A 16,124-nucleotide genomic window follows, 5' to 3' on the forward strand; every position below is an offset into this window, starting at 1 on the left:
CAGTCCAACTCCCCACCTCCACTTCTCCATCAAGCACCCCCACACATTGTCCTGGGAGTACTACAAGATGTTCCAGTGCAAGGCCCACCTGGTGATGAGGCTGATAGAAAACAGGATCAGCATGGAGTTCATGCTGCAGGTCAAGACTGTCTTATGTTTTCCCTCTCAGTGCTTCTTGAATTCATGATGTGCTTCTGTTGAGTGTATATTATTATAGAAATGTAAGTGTTTGAATTGTATTTGTGCTGTAATCAGGGCGCCATTGGAAATGAGAGCTTGCTCTCAATTGGCCCTCCCTGAATAAATAAAGGTGAAATGAACTAAGAATAAAAATGGCTTTAGTCAGAGTAAGCTCTTTAAACATTAATGTTTGTTGCTAACTGTCTGACTGAATGACTTATTGGGTTGAGTCTCAGTGTTTGCTAATTCTTCATCCATAGTTCATCATTCGAGGCTAAAGATTAGATGTGTGCACATTGTTAACATGTGGTCCATCAATAGCCTGAGCATTGACGTTGTGTTTTTCTACTGTCCGTCTTTAGGTTTTCAACAAGCTCCTGAGTCTTGCCAGTACAGCCTCATCCCAGAAGTACCAGAGTCACATGTGGAGCCAGATGCTTCTGTCCACTCATGCCTTCCTCAAATCCATCTCCAATGTCTCTGGCAAAGACATTGGTCCACTCATAAAACAATGGGTGTATCCTTTATTTGTGATGCTCTGTGTCCGAAAATAGGCCCTGTCCTACAATGCTACAGTTAATGCTGTGTCTGTGGGGGATTCCTTTGGATCCTGGTATTTTTTTCTTGACATACAAGTGTTAATTGTGAGACCTCACATTTACAACTAAACTATGCCCAGTTGAAACATTTAGCTACAGGTGGACATTAAAGAAAGAGGGAGCAGCTGACCAAAGTATGGAGCCTACAACCTGAATCTTTTGTGAATGAGAGACTTCAGTTTTTGACTGGATTTTTTGTCTTCACCAGAATTAGGGTTGGGGCATGTTTTTTCTTCCCTTACAAGAAGAAAGATTTTAATGATTTTATAAATCTGACTCGACAAAAATATAACGATAGTGTCTGTTGGTTATATTTGTTCAAACTGCTATTGGTCATCTGTCTTGACTCCTGGTGTCCAGTGATCAGAGCAGTGTGGTGAAATTCTTTGGCAGCTTTGCCTTCAACAGGAAGAGGAATGTTCTGGAGCTGGAGATCCGTCAGGACTACACGTCATCTGGAACTCAGAAATATGTGGTAAGCCTTCAGATACAGGATGTTGAGATGTGCTTAGGGTAAAAGCAATAATTTTAACATTTTATTTTATTTTTTATTTTATAGAACATCCTTACAGTGACTTGATTTTTTCTCAGGCAGATAACCCTCTGTGTCTTTTCCTGTAGGGTCCCATCAAGGTGACAGTACAGGAGCTGGATGGGTCTTTCAATCACACTCTGCAGATAGAGGAGAACAGCCTCAAACATGACATCCCCTGCCACTCCAAGAGCAGAAGGTAGCAACCACTGCAAAATACATTAGTACACCCATCAGTGCTTTTGGTCCTTATTTATATTTATTTTATTACTCTGCATATCCTATATTTCATTATTCTACGTTATGACCTTCTGTCGTGTAAGTTGTAGGCTATAATTACACCAATCAACTGTTCATTCTGAGCACTCAACTTTCTCAGATGCAGTTGCCATCTTCCTGTGTAGAGCCCACACTGCTTAAATATCAAATATGATTGTACTTGTCTGTGCTCCCACGGGCGTGTTGGTCTTAAAATGAGTTGGGGTGGATGCACAGAGCGCACAGAGCACACACACTGCCTGAGTGTGGTGAAACGCTGACTCAGGTGGAAGAATAGGCTGCTATACATATACAGGACAGCTGTGCTGTTACTTCACTGTATAACTGTGAAGAGTCTAAGCTGCTGCTCCGTGTGTCAGAACCCCATTGGTCTCAGTTTGGGACACACTCATCTCTTATGTCATGGCTGTGAAGAAGCACCAATTCTCTTACCTCCCCTGACTATCTGTCAAAAAGAGGAGAGTGAAATGAAGAACCTTCCATTGAGTAAATTACTTTTTAATGATTAGCTATGTGATAGTGTATTATTTGTCCAGTGCATGACCATCAGTGATTGTCTCTAAGTTCATGAAGTTCTTAAAGTTGATGTTTTCTCTGTGGCTCTGGGGTTTTTGTATGTTAATCTTGTTAGTCTCTGTTTCAGCTGTGTTTCTCTTCTTAGTTCTCTTGTGTCTATTGTAGTGTAGCACAAATGTCGACAACAAAAACTTGCTTTAGTTTTCAGCCAATCACAAATTGATTTGTGGATTTTTTCCCCCAGAAACAAGAAAAAGAAGATCCCGCTGATGAATGGAGAGGAGGTGGACATGGATTTGTCAGCCATGGAGTAAGACATTACGTAGTGGTCACTGTTCCCTGTCATCAACCACATTCACAATTCATCCTTTAAACCTTGTTCGGGTTCAATGTTACAGGAAACTTTGTGAGTTGAGTTGAGGTAGGTTACATTTCTACATGAACAAGCCCCTGTTACTTCTGTCCTCCGCAGCGCTGACTCTCCCCTCCTCTGGATCCGGATCGACCCGGACATGTCCATTCTGAGGAAGGTGGAGTTTGAGCAGGCCGACTTCATGTGGCAATATCAGCTGCGCTATGAGAGGGATGTGGTTGCACAGGTAGGCTGATGACCAGAGTACTTTTCCTATGTTTTTAAAATAAAATGATAAAACGCTGCTTTTGTGATACTGTATGTGCTTCCAGTCAGGATGGTGTAAATCAAAATAGCCAGAAGTATGCATTGAGTGTGTATCTTATCTGGTTGTAGGAAGAGGCTATCTCAGCGCTGGAAAAGTTTCCAACTCCCGCTTCCAGACTGGCTCTGACTGACATCCTGGAACAAGAGCAGTGTTTCTACAAAGTCCGCATGCAGGCCTGCTTCTGCCTAGCCAGGGTATGTGTACGCTGTGAATAGGGTATGAATAGAAATACAGTGATTTCTATTCTAAGTGTCTGGCAAAATGATACTGTAGAAAGAATTCCTACAGAGACTATTTTGTTGAACCAGAAACAGCCTTTTTATTACTATATTTAGTCTGCAAATTCCATCCACAAAGAGAACTTTTACCAGCAAACAACCCTAACCAGTCATGGCAGCAGCAAACCAGATGACAAATGCCTGGGGCTGGGGCTTTTTTATGAGGGTGATGTATGGTAACCAATGGTCATCATATATAGGCTAAAAAGCAGTCTATCAATTTGCATGCTTGCACATCCTCATGGAAAATGTACTAATCAAACACGGATGTGCATACATGGTCATGGTCACACTTTTTTGTATAGCACATTTTAAAAAATGGTCATGGTCAGCTAAAGTGCTTTACATGAACTACCGTAATCTCACAAGCTCATGTACATTGTGTCCTCTTTGTCCATTTACAGCTCCCGTAGTCTGTGTGGCCTTGATTTGATATCCTTACTTACTTACTGCTGGTGGAACTAAAGGAAGTTTAGTTGTGATGATGCTGGTGGAGAAAATTATTTTCCCCTCACATACCCACCCAGCATCATTTTTGAAGTTATTAACCCTCAAAATAAATACATTTTATCTTTAGTTTTTGTGTTTTTACATGTCACATTGCACCTTTTTGCTGGAGCACAAATTAACCTAATTTCCACTAAAACAAATGATCTCATGGATTAAGTCAAATTGGCCCAGATCTAGTTTTGGTTCTTTGCTCACATTAATGCGGTTTACCAGGTGGAAAGCACAATCGTTTTTGGAGTGTTTTTAAATGAAAAGAAAGTTAGAGAATGAAAGTGGAGAGGTGGATATAGGGACCAATGTGGATGGATTAGTAGATGAAAGAAAGTGGGGATGTGGTTTTAGGTTCAGGACGGTGAGATGAGTTAGAGTTTGGGAGGGTCACAGGGAGAGGAACTAAACAGTTAAAAAACAAGCTGTTAATAACTGGCATTGTTTTTGATTTGTGTCAAGACATTTGAGCTGCTTCTTTTTTTAATTCTAATGGAAGGTCACAGTATCTTTGAAATTTTTTTTTTGTGCAAACACATGACTTCCACAGCAGCAGGGCCACCCAGCAGCTTAACTCTTACTTCTCTCAGATCAGTTGACTGAACAGTCCTGTTCTTTTGTGGCTGCAGGAAATTCTCCTTTCTCTGAATCTGGTCTGCTCCAACTTTAACCCCACTGGATTTCTGCCATTGAAGCTCCACCTGAACCAATATTTTCACAACATGATAAACTGAGTGGTGGCTGAAATGGCAGCACTTAACTTTTTTCTTCATGTTGGCCTTTAGTATATAGTTATTTCCCCCCTACCACCGCCACCACCACCACTACTACTACTACTACTACTACACACACATAAACAAACTCATGAACTTACAGACATGCATACCCACCGCAGAGCTCAGTGACATGGGCCCTGGCTCTGCTGTGGTTGGCTGGGATGGCATTTACTTGCTTGTTTTTGGTAGAAAATGTGGAAAGGAAGAAGGAATGGCCTGTGGCTAAAAATCAAACAGCAAAAAAACCTTACAAATTTATGCCCATGTGAAAAACACTTAGACAGGAGAAATATGTGCATGTGCACACACAGGAACACTCTGGTGTGCATGCCCCCCTTTATTTATCTAACCAAATGACAACATCCTGTGCCAGTGACCCCTATTACCACATTACCATAAATTTCCCAATATCCTGTTAAAGCTCAAATACCACTGGAGCCACTGGTCTTCATACCTGAGAAAACCTCATGTGTGCATTTGCTGTTTACATTGTAGTTCATTCCTCGCCACAAAAACTGCAACGGTCAGAGAGGACATTGTTATCCGTGTAACAACATTCTTGATGTGTCTCAAATAATCACTGCAGCTCGTGTGCAGCTCACACTCGTTTGTACATTTTACATTTGATATGTCGAGCAGAAATCTGGAATCCAGAAGTGATAACAAAAGGCCCCCGCATGCTGCAGCTTAAAGGGATAGTTCAACATTTTGGCAAATTGGCCCATTGCCATAATCCCTATAGTTTTAGGAGTAGGTTTGTTACCTTTAATTGTCGGTGCAAGCTATTTTTAGAACGGCGGAGCAGAGCCGCGAGCTGCTCAGAGCTACGCTACGGAGGCTCATGGGATTTCTTGGTTTCCCTCATCAAACTCATCAAATACACAAACTGTCCCTGAAGGCAACGCGCATCAGCGGTTTTGCATGAATTTACCTCTAAAACAACACAGTTGTTTGTTGTCGGCAGTTTTTCATCAAGCAGTCTCTGTATTTCCCTCTAAAACAACTCTGTCTGGTAACGTTGTGTTATTATCTCATAGTTTGGTGAATGTGCAGGTCACAACTTGTCCACCAGAGCGTTGTGGAGTTGTTGGATTGTGTATTTGAAGAGTTTGATGAGGGAAACCAAGAAATTCCATGAGCCTCCGTAGCATAGCTCTGAGCAGCTCACAGCTCTGCTCCGCCATTCTAAAAATAGCTTACACCGACAATTAAAGGTAACGAACCTACTGCTATGACTATAGCGATTATGGCAATGGGCCAATTTGCCAAAATGTTGAACTATCCCTTTAAACAGAACTCATCGAAGTAACTGAGTGTTTGATTGTGAAGAAGTATTCCTCTGGTGTTGTGTGAACTGTGCAGATAGCCAATTCCATGGTGAGTACGTGGCAGGGCCCACCAGCCATGAAGTCTTTGTTCACCAGGATGTTCTGCTGCAAGAGCTGCCCCAACATCGTCAAGACCAACAACTTCATCAGCTTCCAGAGCTACTTCCTACAAAAGGTAGGTCAGACAAACGAAATGCGTATCAAAACTGCTGATGCCTTCATCTGTCTTTAGCCTAACAGAGATATACCACAATTATGTTTAAGTGAATTCAAACACTGTTGTTCCCTATTTTATCCATCAGAGAGACATGACATTTATTTTTACAGTCGGAAAGTTCAGTAAATGTTTCTTTTATCGTTTCCAAAGGAATATCATTTTATGTGACTGCTATTTCATCTGCATTTTCCATGTCAGACGATGCCAGTTGCCATGGCGTTGCTCAGAGATGTCCAGAACCTCTGTCCCAAAGATGTCCTCAACTTTATCCTGGACCTCATCAAGTACAACGACAACAGGAAAAACAAAGTAAAGATGAATCCTTACAGAGGAACAATATTTCAATGTGTACATGAATGGATGGTTTGACATGTTAAAACCTACCTTTCTCCTCCTCCCACATGTCTTGCCCATCACCAGTTTTCAGATAACTACTACCGTGCAGAACTGATTGAAGCGTTGACCAACTCTCTGACCCCAGCCATCAGCATCAACAACGAGGTGCGGACAGTGGACAATCTAAATGCTGATGTCCGGCTCATCCTGGAGGAGATCACCCGATTCCTCAACATGGAGAAACTCCTGCCGAGCTTCAGAAACACAATCACTGTCAGGTAAGGAGCAGAAGGTGTTTTCATTGTATGTGAATCACAGTGCAGCATGCAGTGGTATATGGAAAGGTTATGTATTGTAGACTGAATATTAGCAAGAGAAGCTTTTGTACGAGTTCTTGTAACTTATGTTGGTATTGTAGGTCTGGAGGACACGTGTCAATTGAAATATAATTAAGCGATATGACAAAAAAACAGTGCTATTGTACTAGTAGTAGTACTAGTAGTAGTAGTAGTGTTGTTGTTGTTGTTATTAGCCACCTTTTCACAGTTGGAATATTGTGCCTCATTTTATTTTCCTCCTCCAGTTGTCTGAGAGCGATCCGTGAGCTTCAGAAGAACGGTCACATCCCCAGCGACCCATCACTCTTCAAGTCCTATGCTGAGTATGGACACTTCGTAGACATTCGCGTCGCTGCACTGGAGGCCCTGGTAGACTATACAAGAGGTGTGTATTTATATTATTCATTTGTTTTATTAGTGTGAATGCTGAAAGCTGGGTTGACAATCATGAGGTGCAGGGTTCGATTCCCGTGTGTCGCATGCCATTTCTGTCCTTGTCAATTTCTTCTGCTAATTAAGCTTCAGCAATGGCTTTCAGCATTCACACACATTTTCCATTAGGAAATACTCTTTCTAGTTAATATAATAATAATAATAATTATTAAGCTCATGATCATGGATGTAAGTTTGGTGAAGTGGATGTGCATTCATAGCTGATATGCTCAGAAAATACTACAAAAAAAAATCACATCATTTCAATCAGCTCGATTATGGAGAAAATCATAATCACGATCATTTTGGTCAAGACTGAAATCACGTTTATTTAGACAATTATGTATGTATATTGGGGGGGTGTTTTTTTTCATTGTGCCAACGACCTGCAGGTTTTATGAACCAGCAACAACAGGTCAGAGGAGCTAACTCACTCACTCACTCACTCACTCACCAGACAACGCTGACCCATATTTGCTTTTGTGAATTAACTGACATACATTGGTAGAACAACAATGATCATTCACTTGTTGAAGGATGATGTAGTTGTTGTTGTACGCGACAAATAGCGGCAGCTTCAAGGATATTTATATACAGTATTTATTTATATTTATATTTATTGCCTGTTCATTCATTAGTCTTGGGCGATGGACAGAGAATCACTTAAAGGACAATTCCAGGCGAATTCAACTCTGGGGTGTATATTCATATCATTTTAGGTCTAAAAGAATGAATCTGAAGATTTCCAGTTGAATTGCTCCTGTTTTGCGGTAGTTGCATCTGTCCCCGCATCGCCACGGCAGCAATGAATGGGAGTGGATGTAAGTTCCGCTGTTTAGGCTGTTTCCAGCCCTCAAAGCCGCAATTTTTTTCCACAGACAGCGTCAGATGGCGACTCAAACATGAACCGAGAAGTTTATTTACTTCAAGCAAGCCGGCATGTTTGTAAAACTAGATCTAATTCAAAGTCTCCCGGAGTCTCGCGCGAGCCCGAAGTTGCAGTGCTGGTGTATTCAGGCGCAGTAGGAGCTCCCGCTTGTGTCATAAACACAGGAATATCAACTCCTTACTTGCTTGAAGTGTACATTTTTTCCACAGACAGCGTCAGGTGGCGACTCAAACATGCGCCGAGAAGTTTTTTTTACTTGAAGCAAGTCAAGAGTTGATATTCCTGTGTTTATGACACAAACGGTAGCTTTTCCCACTGCACCTGAATACACCGCGCACTGCAACTGGGTCTCGCGCGAGACTCCGGGAGACTTTGAATTAGATCTAGTTTTACAAACATGCCGGCTTGCTTGAAGTAAATAAACTTCTCGGTGCATGTTTGAGTCGCCATCTGATGCTGCCTGTGGAAAAAAATTGCGGCTTTGAGGGCTGGAAACAGCCTAAACAGCGGAACTTACATCCACTCCCATTCATTGCTGCCGTGGGGATGCGGGGACAGATGCAACTACCGTAAAACAGGAGCAATTAAACTGAAAATCTTCAGATTCCTTCTTTTAGACCTAAAATGATATGAAAATACACCCCAGAGTTGAATTCGCCTGGAATTGTCCTTTAAGCGATGTGCCTAATTCTTATAATGTTAATGCAAAGCAAGGCAATTTTATTTGTATAGTCCATTTTTACAAACAGTTTTTCTTTCAAAGGGCTTTACACAGCATCATAACAACATCCTCTGTCCTTAGACCCTCACATCCACTGAGGTCAGCTGCAGTGTGAAATTGTTTGGCTGTTGTGTTAGTTTTCTCTTTGTGAGCATGACGCAGTGTTTTCTTGTTTCCAGTTGAAAGAAGCGCAGCAGAGCTACAGTGGCTGCTCACCATGGTCCAGAGTGAGCCGGTTCATTACGTCAGGTCAGAAGACATCCAGACACCCAATACATCTGCACTCTGTTAACGCACATTCATGCTTCACATTATGAACGCTCCAGTGCCCAGGTTTCTTGTTGTATTTATGTCAGCACCTCTCATCTTTCCAAAGCTGTTTTCAGTTCTTTTACGCTATTACATGAAACAGCAGTGTGGTAAAAAAATATTAGAAAACATATAAATTATGATCTGAAGACTGCTATGTTTTATGTCGAATGGAATTAATCTTCATATGTGTACAGCTGTCACACAAATGTCTGTTGTGTATTTTCATCTTCTTGCTTCTTTGCATTTCCTGTTTGTCATCCAATCAGACATGAGATCCTGGGTATGCTGAGTAAGAATCCACCATTCACAAAGACAACAGACTCACCTCTCTGTAATGAAGCACTGGTTGACCAACTCTGGAAGCTCATGAATTCAGGTAAGACACACACATTGAGAGGTAGATCAGGGCAATCTCAGTGTTTCAGTGTTTATTTAGAGGACAGTGCCAGAGGCTAATTTATAACTGTAGTCCTCCGGCTTGATGTTAAAAAGACCTCAGGCCATTAAATACACAAAACAAAGACACAGGGGACACACAAATTTGGGACATCCATAGAAATACAACATATCCATGTGGGAAACAGAAACCATCAGACAATGACACTAGATGAGAGACAACACTACAGAAACAACAAGTAGACAATAATACACAGTGAAACCAATACGTATGGTGCAATATAATACAGTGCAAGATGGTTGATCGAGAGGCTATGGATAGTGTGTAGAACAGGGATGCAAACAGCGCGCCGAAAAGCGAAACTCGCTTTTTTCATGACCAATTAGGTGACTTGTGTGAATCGTTCAGATCCGAAGAGTTTTGGTTTTGAGGGGGGGGGGGGTCTCAGCGTCTCAGCTCGGGTCAGTAAAATGTTTTTCTAACAGGCTGACAGTGACAATCACGTGAAACTGAGGCAAACTCATTCATGGTCTCTGATTACACTGATAACAGCCGACCTCCGATGTAGACGCGCGACATGCACGCTCATTAAAGCGGCGCGTATCCGCGTGCAGTCGGTGCGACGGCGACGCCGTTTTTTTCCCCGTGTATGTCCATGCAGCTGTGCGCCGCGGACATGCACGGTTCCCTACGTTGCTGTGTCAGGCAGGTGTTTCCACGGAGCTCTGCCCCGTTTCAGAGGTGAAGGAAGTCCTGAGTGGAAAGACGTCGCCTCCGCGATGTAGAATGTGTTCAATTAAAGTGAAACTAACACATTATATAGGCCTATATGTCCATTACACACTGAATGAAACATCCCATGTCTTTATTTATTCAGTTTATTTTAATAGTAATAATTATGACTAACATTCAGTGAAGACCTAAAAATCAGTATCTCCAAAATTGAAATATTGCAAAGGATTTTTTTTTTTTAAAGCATTTTTAATATAGAAATGTTGGCCTTCTGAAAACTATGTCCATCTATATGCACTCAATACTTGGTTGGGGTTGAACTACTGGGAATGGACTTTTCCGTGATATTGTAATGTACTTACCCCCCCCCCGGAAAATTCCTCTCTTTTTTGGTCCTGACCCGTTTGCATCCCTGGTAGAAGAACCGGTGCAAGTCCATGATCATTGGCATGATGTATGATAAGGGTATGATGAAAGTGATAAAGTGCTGCAGTGCTCATCACAGTTGTCACAGTAAATGAGTGTATGAGTGTGTATGGATGGGAGGTGTATGTTTGAGTGAATGTGTGAAATGTGGCAAGTATTGTACACTCTGAGGGGGTTGCTATGATTGTATTTAGCTATCTTAATACAGGAAGTGTAAGTAAGCCCATTTTCATGTTTACATTTTTTGTTACATTGTTCATTCAGTCAGTTGCTGAATTCAGCAACACACTTAGTGGCACACTTTCATCACATGGACAGTGTACCCCTGTGTGTGTGGTGTTTCGGTCTGAGCTTATAACCTCCTCCATCACTGCTGATCAGGTGCAGTGGATGGTGAACCAAGCCGTCTTGTTACCAGGCTTCCTCAACATGTCATATTCAGTTTGGTTACTGTCACTCCATCAAGACAGAGACACGTTTTGTCGTTAAGCCTGGACTCTGTTTCTTTCTGATGACTCTCTCCAACTTGTTCAGCTCTTAGGCAGCGGGTCTCTCATTAGGCTTGGGGTTGTACAGAGTTGAATTCAGAATGCATAAAACAGTCGGTAGGTTTTGGACAGATTCTCTTTGGGGTTTTCACTCAAGAGCTAATTACAGCTTAGATATTTCCACTCCTCTCATTTTGTTGGATTGAAGCACAAATCAACTGATCCAACCTCAACAGAGAGTCCAGTCAATGCATGGTTCATTATTTCTTACAGGAAATTCTCTCTCAGAACCTACTACAGTTTTTTAAAGTCAACAGTATCTCTTCGCTACTATTACTACTCAAAGCACAATATCTGTGACAATAGGGCCTTTAAAAAAGAAAAGAAAATCAGCTCTCTTCTGGTCTCTTTGTGGTTTCAGATTAAAAAAAACCGCTGCCAACATAAACTACACCAGCTGCGGGATATACCAAGAGAACCAGTTTTTTTTTATTTGATAGATTCAAGATATTTCTTAAGGATGTTCCAAGTAGCACAGTTCAGCTAAAACTCAGTGACTGTAACCTGAAGTCTGGAACCACCAGGACTCCTCCACTCACCAAACTCAGTAAGCAGACAGGAATAGCTGTGACAGCTGGATTTCCCATTAACAGAGAGACTAGTTTACCACTGTTTTTACACACTAGCATTTAGACTGAAATCTCTTGGATAAACACATCTACTAGTGCTATCAAAACTTAGATTTTTGCAATTAATTTGAAATATTTACCATGTTTAAAAAATGAATGTAGTTAATGCAGCTGCATTTTTTGTCTATATGCGTGGCTGAGAAGAAACCCATGCTTAATATTGTTTGTTTATTATGGTTCCCCTGTAGTTGACACCTAAATAAATATACTAATTAATTAATATGAATTAATAGTACCTCAATACTGTGTTTTTTGTCAAGGGAAACAAACAATTCATTGTTAGTAATCACAGCAAATTGTGCTATTATTATTTCTTTTTTTTTTTTTAATGAATTGACAGCCCATCTTTAAACCAAACACTTTGCAAAATTCTGCCAGGAGAGAACTTGTTTTGATGAAACACTTGTTTTTCTTTTAAAGTATATATATTTTTCCTTTTTTTCCCTTTATTTGATAGCACATAGTAGAGATAGACAGGAAAGGGGGAGGCAGAGAGTTTTTTTTACCAAATATTTTTACAGACCTCCGTAAACCTTACTAGTCAAGCTCTGGACTGTTTCCATATCAATGAAGACTGCTCCTCATCTGTATATTCTGGTTTGAATAAACATGCACGACCATCAAATTCAAAATGTTCCTCCATCTATCCAACATCCAGACATATTCTCCTTCTTCCACTTTCTGCACCGATGCCCACTGGGCATGTGCTCGACAGTCGACTAGTAAGGTCTACCAAGGAAGCCAGCATGAACACAGCTACATAACAGAGCAGAGCTACATAAAAACATACATGTTGCACTGCTCTCTCATATTAACACTGAGTTTGTGCACAGTCAGTGTTGTGTGGTAAGGCACTGGTGGATGTTGCAAAGCATGTGTAGTGATATTTTGAGCATAATAGAGGCCAAAGTTACGGTTAGAAGAACTGCCCCCATTACTTTGCTGTTTAACTGCAGTGTAGCGCAGCTAGCAGGAGGAGAGCTCGGTCCTGGCTGCTTTTCCTATGGCCGCACTCGGAGACCTAGAGCTGTATAGCGTTACTTAGAAAATGACCAGAATTCTCCTTTAATTGTGTGATTACATATGATCAAAATCTTCAGAGCACAGTTTAGCTTCTGCTTCTGCTTGCTTCTGGCATATTTGGATTTTTGACATACAAAAAAAAAATGAAATGTCATAACTGAGACACAATTATTTTTTCTCAGAGCTTTTACAACCTAGCCCCAACAAATACAGTATTTTTTTCAGAAAAATATTTTCACCCTGGGGACAGAATAACTGTATGTACTGTATGTATGTACATATGTACTGTATGTATGTACATATTTCAGTGTTTCCACTTCCATTCAGGACTGGCCTGAGTGCAGACTGGCATGCTTCCATGGGAAAAAAGAATTAAGAGGAAACAAAGTTTTTGCTAATTTGCTAATATTGCCATAGCTTTGTAGAGCTTTCTTACTGTACCTCCTGCTCAGCTTCTGGGGTTTGATTTGTCCTTTTTTCCCTTTTAGCTCATCAGTTGTCTAAGTCATGCATGCACTAACTCGGGTGGAGAGTGCAATGCAATTACTGATTGATACAGAACATTCCAGTTTTGTGTGAAGTATGCTGTCAAAGTTTGTCATACCACCACACCACAACACAGTGGTTCTTTCAGACATCCCAGCACATACAGGATTAGTGCTGGTGTCACCTTGTTGTTGCTGGCTCTATTGTGCTCCATCGGTTTCTCAGACAGAGGCAATATCAGGATCTTTTAGATCAGTTGGCTGTCTTCTTCTTTCATTATTGTATTTTCTTTCATCCAATCATGTAATGAATAAGGTTTAGGTCTACTTTTTGGTGCAGTGACTCCACCACAGGCCCACATGGTTCTGCCCTCTATTGTGTATTCAGGTTTCATTATTTCTCGCTTCCAGGGGGCCTTATGTGTATTTCAGCCAAGCTAGCCAAGCTGTAACCGTTCAGTCTGCCAATCCAAATACACACAGCCTCAAAACCCAAATACAAGTATATGTTAACAATGCTTGTCGGCCCCAGCATGTTATTGAATTCACTGAGTTACAGGCTTGAAGGATGAACAGAGAGACGGCTGAACTTGGGTTGGTTGGTCAGCCAGCGCCAGTTAATGTATGTACTGCCAGTTTAAATACACACAGTGACCAACGTGAGGGAACCTTGAATACTAGGTTTTGAAAACAGCCCCCCATGTGTTTGACTTGACATTCATACCTTCACAGCTGAATGTCAGCGCAGCAGGAACACAAACCTCACAACTTTCTGCTGGTCTTAGTGCTTCTCTAAGACTACATTACATTCATTTACTGTGATTTTTTTCAACCTTTCCAAAGCCACAACCCCCGCCCCCATTTTCCTCTCCCTGTCTTTTTCACCGCCCCCCTCAGGGCACAAGAAGAAGAGAAGACCTCACTCAAAATAGTTTCTTATTCTTCTTCATAAAAATCGATCACCTTGTTGAGAGACTAAACATGCTTGAAAACTTTGCACACTCGTCAGGTCTGATGGAAACGTACATGTTGGATGGATCAACATAGTTCCAGAAAAATGTAACTTACATGTATGAGATTTGCTTGGCACATGTGACATGACAACAGGACGTCTGATGTTTCGCAAAGAAATGGGAAGTTATCCTAAATCAAACAATACATTATCCAATCTGGCCCACACTTCTGATATTTGGTGTCAGTCCGGGCATGGAGAAGGGCAAAAATGTACGGAGAGGAGAGGAGAGGAGAGGAGAGGAGAGGAGAGGAGAGGAGAGGAGGAGAGGAGAGGAGAGGAGAGGAGAGGAGAGGAGAGGAGAGGAGAGGAGAGGAGAGGAGAGAAGGAGAGGAGAGGAGAGAATAGTATAGAATAGTACCACAGTGTTCCTACTAGGTTTACTGGTTTTAAATATTTAGTCTTAATTTGAGGTTAGGTGACAGGAAGCAGAGTGAAACAAACAATGATCTTATCTGTATCTCTCCATCTCACCCATTTTTTCTCAGGTACGTCACATGACTGGCGTCTCCGCTGTGATGCTGTGAACCTGTACTACACTCTGTTTGGTCTGACCCGTCCCTCTTGCCTGCCCCTGCCTGAACTGGGCCTTGTGCTCAACCTGAAGGAGAAGAAGGCTGTGCTCAACCCAACCATCAAGCCTGAGCTCGGGGTCAGCACCATCATAGACACACCCGCCAGTATAGGTATCCATGGTGTCGGCATGAGCTACTCAGCTGTAAGTGTTGCACGGTTCTTAAATGATCAACACAGTTGATGTGGTGTTAATAGTTAACACAAATACTGTCAGGTTAGTCCTGGACGGGTTGTATTTGTGTTTGTCAAAAAGAAAATGAGTGTTAGACTGACTTCATCAGGCAATGACTGGTGGATGACCACTAGTAGTCATGTCATGAGTTATCTTCTGTTGGATCTATCTAATCAGCAGTGCTGCAGTGTAGTGGTGACGACACTGTTTGGCTGCATTTTCCTCTCTCTTTATAGACCATGTCAACTAGAATCAGTGTAAAAGTCCCCATTCTAGTTTTATAACACATCTGAAGTAGTTACCTTCGCCCAGGCTCAGATTGTTGCTAATACTGACAAAGATCAGGAAGCTGCTGTCAGCTCCAGCTCAGTCATGGAAAACTCATGAAAAAGTAAAATGTCCCGGAAAAGATGAGTTTTTTTCTGAAATTATTTTTAAAATGAATGCTCTCCTGTTTTGGGGCAAAGTGTTGTTGGGCGTTTGAAGGCATGTTTCCACCACGTGGTACCAGCTCGACTCGACTCGACTTGGCCTTTTTGCGTTTCCATTTGGTTAAAGTACATGGAATCTGGTAACTGAAAATACTGCAGACCAGCGACTGATTGGTCAGAGAGAATCGTCACTGCGTCAAACCCATGCCTGCCATCGAGAAACAATCAAGCTGCCACAGGGCTCCCAACCTTTCTGTCAGTTCAGTTCCTTTCTGAAGATGGCAGCCTGAAAAACCACGCTGTGGTCGATGGAGGAGGTCCAGACACTTCAGTTGGTGTTTGAGTGTGTCACGTTGAAGATGACATCACAGAAGTTTTGCATGGGGTTGCCAACCCCCTGAATAGTACCTGGAACCAGATCTGAGTCATGTGGAGCTGGTACCACAGAGTGGAAACGTGGCATGAGTTGGGTTTTTTATGGAGGACAGGATCACACACATGCAAATCAGTGCCACTGACTGCTAAAAGTAGTTGTATTGGACATTCTTCTCAACTTGAATGACACTGTTAGACACCATGTTGGCATGTTTGGTTCAGTTACTTGCTAACTTGTTCTGCTTGTAGCTTCAGGTTTAAGGTTTGTGTTTGGATCTGTGTTTGATAATTGCGTCAATAATTAATGTGAAACCAGGTCAATACTCACTGACCTTATGTGGTCCCCAGCTCATTATAGTCTGTGTTGTGCTTTTATTTTATTTTTTATTTTATTGTTCTCTCTTATT

The 16,124-nt window shown here is 41.7% G+C and overlaps 1 protein-coding gene across 1 annotated transcript in view; it reads left to right on the forward strand.

Annotated features, from left to right (window-relative positions):
- taf2 (TAF2 RNA polymerase II, TATA box binding protein (TBP)-associated factor) overlaps positions 1–16,124 on the forward strand; it is a 31,632-nt gene that overhangs the window by 13,446 nt on the left and 2,062 nt on the right. Inside the window, exons 11-24 of the mRNA XM_083988842.1 lie at positions 4–139; positions 543–697; positions 1,140–1,254; positions 1,401–1,510; positions 2,351–2,416; positions 2,579–2,705; positions 2,855–2,980; positions 5,701–5,841; positions 6,082–6,192; positions 6,304–6,497; positions 6,803–6,942; positions 8,779–8,848; positions 9,178–9,287; positions 14,652–14,881. Coding sequence (XP_083844968.1) covers positions 4–139; positions 543–697; positions 1,140–1,254; positions 1,401–1,510; positions 2,351–2,416; positions 2,579–2,705; positions 2,855–2,980; positions 5,701–5,841; positions 6,082–6,192; positions 6,304–6,497; positions 6,803–6,942; positions 8,779–8,848; positions 9,178–9,287; positions 14,652–14,881 — 1,831 coding nt within the window. The remainder of the gene's footprint in view (positions 1–3; positions 140–542; positions 698–1,139; positions 1,255–1,400; positions 1,511–2,350; positions 2,417–2,578; positions 2,706–2,854; positions 2,981–5,700; positions 5,842–6,081; positions 6,193–6,303; positions 6,498–6,802; positions 6,943–8,778; positions 8,849–9,177; positions 9,288–14,651; positions 14,882–16,124) is intronic.

The sequence above is a fragment of the Trachurus trachurus genome (genome assembly GCF_905171665.1).
Source record: "Trachurus trachurus genome assembly, chromosome: 16".
NCBI classification, from domain to species: domain Eukaryota; kingdom Metazoa; phylum Chordata; class Actinopteri; order Carangiformes; family Carangidae; genus Trachurus; species Trachurus trachurus.